Genomic DNA, 11,263 nt, shown 5'->3' with positions numbered 1-11,263 from the left:
AAATGTAGGGATTTGCAAATGTATTCTTTAAACCTTAAAGTATTTAATCATTTTTGCAACCCCCCCCCCCCCCCCCAATTAGGGTTTTGTGAGCAGTAATACTCAATTAATGTAATTTCTTTTTCATTCCGACATTCAGCTTTTGAACTTTGAGCTATACGTTTGCAAATCCTTATGTTAGTCTCTAGTGTAAAGAAGTTTAAAAAATATATATTTACTAAATACTCAGTTTTGTGTATTCTAGTGAAATAGTGTTATTACAAAAGTGTCATAGCAACAGGTCCGTAAGCTTAAACCTGCTCGGGAGCAGGTTTATTTCATGTAAACAGGATTAAATCGCTTCTTTTCAACCAGAACTGATACTCAAAATATGTCTGTTACCACCGCTACTTTATTACAAGAGTATCGTACTAATCCAGGGACAATAATTTAAAATAATAATTTTAATAATAAAAAATTATTTAAAAATAATATAAAAATGCTGTGTAGTCCATAACAGCCTACTATAGACACAGCCAGTTTTACTCACTGAAATATTTATTTGTCATAAAAGTATTACTTCATAATTGTATTAGAGTCTTACACACATGCTATACAGATGATAGAGTCGTGCATTATTTTGAGTGATGACTGCTATTATAAGAGAGCAGGAGATGCAGATAACATGATACTGACCCTTAAGAAACTTTCATTAATGCTGTCACGTAACAAATCTGTCCAAATATAAAATGAAATTAATAGATAATTTCTACATTGAAATAAAAATGTAAAGACTGCACAACTAAATTGCGAATCTAAATAATTGTCATGAAAAAAATAAAAATATGAATCTATTATCTCTTTCATGTATCTATTATAACATTTATGTAGTTTTGTTTGCTTGGCTGTTTCCTTATAAAAGTCCAGAAATTTGTCAAGTTTTTCATCAGGTGTCGTTTTAAATTATATGGCGTCATTACATTGCCGTCTTGCCACCAGCCAATCGCTGCACTGCTGATCATGGTTTCGAGTATCGATACATATCCCCTTTTAAGTCAACACATGAACGGGCAATTATCTCAGATAACTCAATCCAGCGATACTAATCATACACAACAGGTGTGTTCGAAGAACCCAATTAGCCGGATCATGATTAGCATGATGATATCATCTTGGATGTGTCATTTGATCTCTGATGTAATAAGCGACTTACAAAGAACGGGCCCCAGGTATGATATTAATTGTTTTTACTTGAGGAAAAATAGGAAAATAACAGAAAAGTTGTGTCTTATCTCCATCGTACCACCAGAGGTCAGTCAATGAGCAACAAACACATTAGTCCAGTTGTTCCTAAACCTGTCCTGGAACACAAAACAGACAAAAATATGCATTCTATGTGCTTGTGTACAAATAATTGTTTTTGTTTTGTTTTGTTTTGTTTTCTATGTGGTTTACACATTTTCTATTAGGAAAATACACTAGTATCTAAAAGATAAGTACTAGTAGGCCTACCATGAAAACAATTTAGTACGGTTTATAGATTGAATGCTAAAATGGCTTTCCATACTGGTGCTGTGGGTCTGCAGCTGGATAATATTGGATGAAGACCCGGAGGATGTTCTTGCAAATCGCTCTCTTGCGTCCCGTGCTCCTCCAGAAAATAGCGCAGGTTTGTATTGCATAGGCATTTTGTTACTGACCAATTCGTCCTTTGCATTAGAAAGTATTGATATAAGTATAATTGGTAACATAATCAGATTAGCTTTCGCTGTTACTGTTAAAGTTTGAAATAAATAAATAAAAAATACTTTTATTCAGCAACGATGCATCAAAATGATCAAAAACATGGACATCTAAATTGTTACACAAATCTGTATTTTAAGTAAACACTTTTCGTTTGGACTTCTTCAAAGAATCCTAAAAAAATATTATTTTAGACAGAATGCCCATTTCCCACCTGATATATATATATATATATATATACTAAAAGAAAAGAAAATTAACTGATGACAAAAAATGATTTTTTTGAAGGATCATGTGACATTTAGGACTGGAGCAATGGCTTCTAGAAATTCAGCTTTGTCATCATTTGAATAAATTACACTTTAAAATAAATAGAAAACACAATATTACTGTTTTTTGTTCTTTCTGGGTTTACATATATATATATATATATATACTGTAGTAAATGCAGCCTGTACCCTAAACTATGAACAGTAGTGTAATTCTATGTCATATGTGTTTGAATAATTGTAAAAAAAAAAATAAAAAATGCAAATTATACAAAAATACAGTAAATCTTGAAAAATGGATGCTTCAGTTTAAACTCGCACCCTTCATTCTATTCCGTGTTTCTTCTTTCCTAAAAAAAACAAAACCATGACCAGGTTGGAAAATCTCCAAAAATGAAACGAGGCACAGCTGGAGGTGGCGTGCATCTGCAGAAAGACGGGTCACTCGCGTCAGCCAATCCTAACGCCCCGAGGCCTGTGACTCGAGTACCAGGCACCCGGGTGACCTGGATCTCTGCCAGGCCAGCCAGGGACATGCAGGGGTCAAGGGCCAACACCTAGAACACAGTAACGTGTGATCAAGTCATTATTCTGTGCTCTGTTGCTCTACACACTATATAATTAATGTAAACTTTTTTTCTTTTTTTTTAAATAAATAAATGAATATTTAAAGAAATCTGTAGATATCATGATAATTATCATACATTCCATTTTTTTTCTTGTGAAACATTTAGCTTTTAGCTAAGTTTTCTCTCATTTTCAAACTAAATGCTTGCTTTTTGTATTTTGTTGATGCAGTGAGATGTATTTTTAACTGTGTCTGAATTATCTAAACTCTCTCATACAGTACTGTATGTGTTATGTGTTCAATGCATGTATTTTATACCCCACATGACTGCTTTATTATTGAACTACAGTTACAGTACATTTGTTTTCTATTTTATTTTGTGTTTTATAATAAATCCAAAAAAAAAAAAGAAAAGTTTTTTTTTAGTACTTTCCTTACTTTAGTGACAGTTGAGCATTGTGAAGACTGGATTTCTAATGCTCACAGTACCACATGAATCACTCAACAAGCACCCCAACTGGTTCTAAACGTTTCTGCATGTATCTTTTGTGCAAAAGCATGCCACACAAACCCAGAACCCAGTTATACAACATTACTTTTTGTATTATGTTTTAGAGTTTGTCCTGTCACAAAACTCTAGTCAGGAGTAAGTAGAAGCATGTGTCTTTTGCTAAATCTAGTGGACCATTTCATGTACTTTTGGTTATGCTTCATTGACAGTTTATCTTGCACAAACCAACAATCCTTCAGTTTGAGGTGAGAGCAGGAAACACATAACTAAATACAGGTACAACCAGAACAACCTGGTCTAACTCCTCCACCCAGTAAAGGTGTTTTTTTTTTTTTTTGCAGCAGCATGTGTCTAATGAATAAAATACCTGGTTATGTTACTGAAATTAGCCATTTCAGAGCAGCTCTCACAGACGGGGAACAGGTGAGATATCATAAACATGTTTTACTCTTGTCATCAATAGCATATTCTATTGAGAACATTTGACACTGAGTCATTGACTTACAAACATTAGTAATGATGTTTCATAAGCACAAAATAGCATTTGTGTATGTATTTGTTTGTTTGTTACTTGTCATAGCTTTTTCAGAATTTTTAAAGAATGGCATTCTTCAAGAAGTTTATCAACAAAATTAGCGATGATGACAGCAGCAAGGTAAGTTTAGAACATACAGTATATGATCAATGCTTTGAATATATTGAAGTGCATCTCAACATTACTACTTAAATTAGTAATTAGTCCATGGTTTGCATTTAGTGAGTGTTGTAATATGTTTCATCACAGGGTTCTAAAAGTAGTGCTGTGGAGACGCCATACTTTGGAACAGTAAAGCCTGATCCAAACTTTAATGCCCAAAATGATGCTGAAAAATTGAAGAAAGCTATTGAGACCAAAGGTAAATACTTTGCTGTAAATACGGGTGTTTTACTAATTTTGAAATGCACATAACAGTATTGTTTTATAAGGTTGAAGGAAACATATTAACCAGTGTAGAAATCAAGATTAATGTGACGTTAAAGATGTAAAATGCTCTCATGCTCCTGAAAACAATGTTAGAAATAATGTAGGGATGCTGCTTTTTTAATGTGTTTTGGCATAGTATGAAAAAGACATAGATATAAAGATATAATAAGTTATGTGTTTATTCAAGGGTTGTCATGTTTAGGACACACCCCTGCTTTCCTAGAATGCATTCCTAGAAGTAGAACTGCATTATGTAATAGCTGAAAACCACAGGCTTAGAAAAAAAAAAAAAAAAAAAAAGTACTGTAATACTAGAATTTGGCTCAGATTGCAAATTTGTTTTTGTTTTTTTGTTTTTTAATTAATGGTGGGTTAATTTAAATGTTGCTTTAAAAAAAAGAGACAAGCAAATTGTTTAGTCACATGCATGTTTCAGTATTAAATTAAATACATATCCCCCAATACACAGTAATAGTTGTACTTCTTTATGCACCTCGATATATGTGCATGATGCAGTGGCTCATTTTAACCCACCAGAAGTATTCTGTAGTTTGATCATAAAAAGCCTCTCACTTACGAATGTTTTCATCTCACGAAGGTGTGGATGAAGCCACTATTGTGGAGGTGCTGGCAAAGAGAAGCAATGCACAAAGACAACAGATCAAAGAAGCTTATCAGCAGAGTACAGGAAAAGTAAGCATTTTTACATCCAACAGTGTTTGTCTTTGGCCTATTTAAATGTGTAAAGGTGGCCTTGCATGTAAATATGGCATTTGATGCATAGACAGGGGATGTTCAGAAGTTGACTATTCATAAAAGTGAGCTGCAAGCAGAAATTATGAAGTCAAGAACATTAGTGACATCATGTACACTGCATTAAACATGGTCCAAGGAATTGTGATAGTTTTTACGAACTACAGTATGACTGAACTATTTTTGTGCCAATTCATTCAAAGGTCATGATGTAGCCTACATTTACAACATTTTACCAGCAGGTGGCAGACTTAAGTCATGAGGTCACAAATTTGGTTTTGTTCTAATGCATTAAAGAAAAAATCTAAATATCTGACAGCAAATCAACTTTGTGTGTGTGTGTGTATACTAGTGTTTTGTACTATGTATTGTTTTTATTTTCTTTGTTTGATTGTTGTGCTTAGCCTCTGGCGGATGCTCTGAAAAAGGCTTTGAAGTCAGATTTTGAGAAAGTGGTCCTGGCCTTGCTGATGACACCCCCTGAATATGATGCTTTTGAAATGAAAAGAGCCATGAAGGTCTAATATTTTATCTTTTTTTTTTTTTTTTTGCTTTGTGTGTGTTTGCGTGCATGTTTTAAACCTTGACAGTTTATATTCAAATATTTCAAAATGTTAGACAGTTTACACAACCATCCAATAATTTTTTTAAAGATTTAAACACTAAAAATTAATTTATAATTAGGGTCTTGGGACAAAAGAGTCTGTCTTAAGTGAAATTCTAGGGACCAGATCAAACAAGGAGATCACAGCGATGAAAACTGCTTTCAAAGAAGGTAACAACCCAAATCCAAATATATACATATATACTCATGAATGCAGATGTGCGTGTAGCTGCTAAGCTCTTTTTGTTGTAAAGTCTATGGAGAGCTGCTGGATGAACAAATTAAAGGAGAAGTTAGTGGAGATATTGAGACTACCCTGCTTGCCCTTTGCAAGGTACAAAAAAATATTCTGTTTAGTATATGTTTGTTACACCACAAGAAAACTCAATAATTTATGTGTACTGAACATATTTCCTATAACAGGCTACCAGGAGTGAAGAAAATAATATTGACGATGGGCTTGCAAAGAGTGATGCAAAGGTACTGTGGCATATTCTACTCCAACACTGTAACAACTGAACTAAACAACACACAACTCATGTTATTAATTATTGTGTTTAAATAAGCTGATTTGTCTGGGTATAAACCATTTCCAGTAACCTGTTTCAAATTTGGATTGGTTAGTAGACATCTGGAATTATACCATTCATTTTCTCCATGGACCGTTTATGGTTCTGTAGAAGCTATCCACCTTATTCTTCAATGTGGAAGTAAGCCTATGGTTAAGACTTCAGGTTCATTAGCCACTATAGGTGAATAACGAGAATAATAAAACATGGAGTAAACACTAAAACTGTTTGCACTACAAACCAGTGTGTTCATAATTAAGATAATACAGTAAAATAATATCAAGCAGCAAAACAAGCTATTTTGTATGGCCAAAAATAGCTAGATGCAGATGATCTTACTCCCGCTTTCATGGGAAGAAGAGAGAGAGAGAGAGAGAGAGAGAGAGAGAGAGAAAGAGAGGCTAAATCTATTCCTGCAGTAGTCTTAAGGATAATCATAACCTGAACCAGGATCAATTTGTTCTATTTTTTTGCAGTCTATGATTCATACAGGTAGGGTCTGGTTTATTTTATTTATTTATTTATTTTATGTTGTAAAGTGGGAGTCTTTATGACTGGGTGGTTGTTAAGATGTGGGCAGTTCTGGTTTACCAAATGCTTAACTTAGCAGCGATTTGGAAGGTTAGACAACTTAATCAGGGACAAAATTTAGCAGTGATGCTATGACTTCATATATTTATTTTATTTTATTTTTTTAATTGGACCAATTAAAAAAGGTGCATTTTGAAAAAAGGGGGCCAAAAAACCTGAGGTAGCCCAGTATTTAGCTAATTAAGCCTTGATAAATTTGTCTCTGAGCTAAGACTCAAGACAGTAAGGTCCAGTTAGTGTAATGCCGTTCCAAAGAGGATGGGCATGAGGATAGGTCCAGTTGCACATGCTAGATATAAAAAAGTTGGATGTAAGCCCTATGCTGGGTTTAGCTATGTCCATCTTAACGTCCAGCTATGTTCAGCTTTCCAATAAATATTTACACCTATTGCATAAATTAAAATTATGTCAAGGCATACGCCCAGCGTTGGGAATGCCCAACCACACCAACACATTGTAGTGCAGTGATAGTTGAGAAATCATTCATGCAGCAATGCATACAACTACTAAATATAGCTGCAAGCAGCAATTAAGGGGCCAACCATAAAATAAGTAAAATTAAGAGCTAAGGAGCTTTTTTTATTTACTCAGTAAAGACCAGGGTTCTCCTGAAGAGCTAACTTCCTGCAGACTTAAATTCTAACCCTGCTTCAACATACCTGTCTGTAGTAGCCCTGAACTCCTTGATTAGCTGGTCCAGGAGTGTTGGATTAGGGTTTAAGCTGAACTCTGCAGTATGGTAGCTCTTCAGGAGCAGAGTTGGAGACTCCTGTTAAAGAAGTTTATTTGTAGAGAATTTTACTTCAAAATTCAAAAAGGCTGAAGCCCAAAAAGGCCAACATAGGAAAATTATATACTATTTGATACTGTATGCCATTTCTAATCTAATAAGACCAATGATTTTTGACCAAACTGTTCAAAAGTTATAAGCAGAATTCTATATATTTTGACCAGTAAGGGGTGCTTTTCCAAAACTACGTATGTGCCCTCAGGTCATGCTTGTTATAACAAATACCAAGTTTGGTCGGAATCTGCTAAAACATTGTGGCGATATAGCACACAAACTCCATCAAATTTGCAAACTTTAGTGCACTTTACCAAAATGGTTTGGTATATCAAAAAGCTTTTGAATACTTTTGGCTAGAATGCTCTGAAGATGAACTGAGGCAATTTTGGAAAAGATTGGAGAAACTTGGAAACTTGGAAAGTTTTGAAAAATTCACAATTGCCTTCACATTTAGAAATACAACTTTGGTATGCATTCGACTCGCCTTGAGCCAAAAAATCTGAAGAAATTTTGCTTCAATACCTCAAGGTTAAAAAGTTATTAGCAAAAATATGAGTGTAAATTTGGCCTATTGGTGGTGCTGAAGAGTTAAATACTGTCTTCTATCTGTGTGCCAAGTTAAATAATTTTCCCACAAGCAGTTCTGCTGTATGGGCCGCCACAGACTCCTAGAGTTGAAGAAGAAGAATAAAAAACCAACTGATACAATAGGTGCCTAAGAACTTAGTTCTCCCCTAATCAAAAAGAATGATCTGCTCAAGACATAATAACAAGTAAAGTCACCGCACGATGATTTTAATGATCTGCGGTTGAAACACTGATTACATTAGACATGATCCATTTCAGTAAGTTTTTCTGTTTGATACAGACGTGAAATATTATCTTGGTCTTTGCAAGCAAGATAATGCATGATACAGTTTTTATCTAATGATCCCAGATCATATGTAATAATCTACAACATAATTACATACAGAAGTATATTTTGTGTAAGGTCATTTAGCACTGTCAGCACTGTGGTAGACTACACCGATCTTGATCATTGCTACAGTTCACGTCTGCAGTCATAATTAATTCACTAAATACAAATCATGTCTGAACAAATCATGACTTTTTACTTTACACCTACCTTTGACTAGGTGTAAGATTAAGTCTCAAACACACAGCTACGCAAGATTGAAAGCACATTTTGCATTCAGCCTAGTCTTACAACCAGGGGTACGTCCAGCTGATGTAACCGGCCCCTGGTGACTTCCAATACCATTGCAAAGGCAGAATACAGGTCTACGTAAAAAGATGAACAGTGCTGTCTTTGGGACAGGAGGACAACACCTTGTCTGGGTCTGTGGTGAAGTTGCCCAGTTTACATAAAGTATGTTGTGTGCGGTGCCTTATTGGTCCTCTTGTTTGGTGGACAGTTTGGTGGTCTTCACACAACCAGTATTCACAACATGAATGATGCATACAACAAAATGGATCACAGAAGTATGAATTATAGTTTGTAATAACAATATGTAAGGTTATGTACATGCCAGCATGCTGGTGTGCATGTAAATGCACTCACTGTCTGCTTTATACAGGCTCTGTTTGAGGCAGGAGAGAATCGGGTTGGTACAGTTTGCTCTGTCCTGATCGATGTCCTCACATCCAGGAGTGAAGCTCAGTTGTGCAAAAGTAAGTGGAGAAATACCTATGACAGAATACAAATGTATTTTTCACGGAGAGTTGACATTATATTTTTAGAAACTAACAGTTTTATTAAAAATGTGCTTGCAGTTTTCCAGTTGTATGGGAAATACAGCAAGCAGGGTGTGGCCAAAGCGCTGGAGAGTGAGCTGCATGGAGACTTTGAAGACTGTGTGATGATCCTGGGTAGGGAAAGCCTTCATTTTAGTCTGTGTGTATGTGGGTGTGTGCGAGAGATTCTAGACATGTTAAAGGCTTCAGTGATCGAAAGACTATTCTCCGAAAAGCTGTTAGGAAGCTTGTTTTTCCAGCTCTGCGTGTCAAGGGCTGGTCCAGTCAGGATTATCACACAAACCTTTATCACACAAAGATACAATAGCAACTAAATCAGTCAGTATGAAGTCATATCTCCCATTTGTGTTTCGACCGTTCAAACCTCACAACATTCTTATTTTTCATGTTTAGTGAAGTCTGCTTGGAACAAACCTGCCCTCTTTGCAGAAAAGCTCTACCTGGCTATGAAGGTAAAGTTGCAATAAAAAAAAAAAATAATTTTAATGGAGTTGTGCACTGTGAGTGCTGCATATGCTTATGATATTTTCAGTCTTCATTGTTTCTCATTTTTGCACAAATTTAACTGTAATGTGGGTTTCTAGGGGTTAGGAACCGATACTGATACACTGACTAGAATCATTGTGAGCCGTTCAGAAATTGACCTGCTGAAAATTATTCAAGAATATAAGAGGATGTATGGCAAAACCCTTCAGGAGGCCATTCTGGTGAGTTTCATCACTTAAAATGCTCTAAACAACTAGCTGAAATAAAAAATGAGCCCATTTGCTTCACATCCATTATGGATTGAAATGATTGCTTTTCATGATCCAGTCAATTTCCAATGAATTCAAGTCAAGTTCACCTTTACACTTACCCCTTTTCTGATTTTACAGAAGGAAACGAGTGGAGATTATGAAAAGATTCTGCTGACTCTCTGTGGCACTCAGTAATCATCTCTTAGATGTCTGAATTATGTGAAAAATATCTGCAGATTCATTACATGGTTATATTAATTACCCATTATAACTCAATCTTCCTTAGTTGGCTTAAGAAAAAAACTGTTTCATTTAAATATAGAAAAAGGTTAATTATGCACTGTGAATGTTATAGTCAGTACAATATTCCTAGCTACAGCTTGGCATACTGTCGTAGTAGTAATTCAAGTGTTGCAGTTACATGGCAGCTATATATTATTATTATTGTAATAAATTGCTATGTAAATTGTGGCAACATTTTACATAGTGATGAACATATTGGTTTCTTTAGCATGTGACAGTATGTGAGAACTGTGAGCACTGGCTTGACCATATTTGTGTGTTTGATCTCATAATCAAAGAGACAAATTCCACAACTAATAAACTCTTTAAATCTGTATAGTTTAAAGAATATATATAATGTTATTTCTAGTGAACAATATAATTTCATATATAAGTTTGGTCACACTTTATTTTGGGGACCAATTCTCAATATTAATTTACTAAATACGCCATTTGCCTCCATAAACTCCTAATTTGATGTTTATTAATAGTTAGTAAGGTAGTTTAGGTAAGGTAAAATTTATGATGAAGGATTAAGGGATTTAAAATAATGTAGAATATGACATTAATATGTGCTTAAAGTACTAAAAACAGCCAAGATGCATGCTAATAAGCAACAATTGATAACTGATGCTTAAAATAAAGTGTTAGTAAGTTTCAGTGTAAGTTTTGTTTTGTACTAGGTTTAGACTGCAACTGGGGGAGAGTGCAGCAAATACATTAAATGACTGGTCAAGTCTTACAGACAGGTACAACCACAACAGGCTGGTCTAACCCCTTTAACCAGCCCAACGTTTTATTCAGTGGGTGTGTATAAGGAATAAAAAGGCAGGTACTGTTCCCAAAATTAACTACTTCAGCTCTCACAGATTTCACAGTTTATATAAATATATTTATTTTTTGCCATCAAATGTTTCTTAAAAGAAAATAACTATAAGTATTACAGGGCATTTCAAAATCACAACAAAATGGTCAAAAGAAAATATGCGTAAATATACATATATAAATACATAAATATATATACACATGCATATACAGATACATATAAATAAAATAAACCATACATATACAATATACACATATGGAGAACAAATAATAATAAAGAGGAATTACTCGAGTTCAGGAGTTCGAATTAATGAATAAATAAAACT

At 34.6% G+C, this 11,263-nt stretch overlaps 1 protein-coding gene across 2 annotated transcripts; it reads left to right on the top strand.

Annotated features, from left to right (window-relative positions):
• Nucleotides 1-3,388: 3,388 nt before the first annotated feature.
• On the top strand, nt 3,389-10,458 carry LOC113049843 (annexin A1-like). 2 transcript variants are annotated; one of them, XM_026212510.1, is made up of 13 exons: nt 3,389-3,493; nt 3,651-3,725; nt 3,855-3,966; nt 4,633-4,727; nt 5,192-5,305; nt 5,472-5,562; nt 5,646-5,725; nt 5,815-5,871; nt 8,916-9,009; nt 9,112-9,207; nt 9,487-9,545; nt 9,678-9,800; nt 9,969-10,458. In XM_026212510.1, exons 2-13 carry the CDS (start codon nt 3,672-3,674, stop codon nt 10,023-10,025), a joined length of 1,032 nt encoding a protein of 343 aa, XP_026068295.1. In that variant the 5' UTR covers nt 3,389-3,493; nt 3,651-3,671; the 3' UTR covers nt 10,026-10,458. The 2 variants fall into 2 exon arrangements, with proteins under 2 accessions (XP_026068295.1, XP_026068296.1); XM_026212511.1 differs by having other exon boundaries at nt 3,415-3,493; nt 3,660-3,725.
• The last annotated feature ends 805 nt before the right edge of the window (nt 10,459-11,263 follow it).

The sequence above is a fragment of the Carassius auratus genome, chromosome 30, assembly GCF_003368295.1.
Source record: "Carassius auratus strain Wakin chromosome 30, ASM336829v1, whole genome shotgun sequence".
NCBI lineage: Eukaryota > Metazoa > Chordata > Actinopteri > Cypriniformes > Cyprinidae > Carassius > Carassius auratus.
Note: the sequence above shows the minus strand (reverse complement) of the source record. Positions and strands in the feature narration are given on the sequence as shown.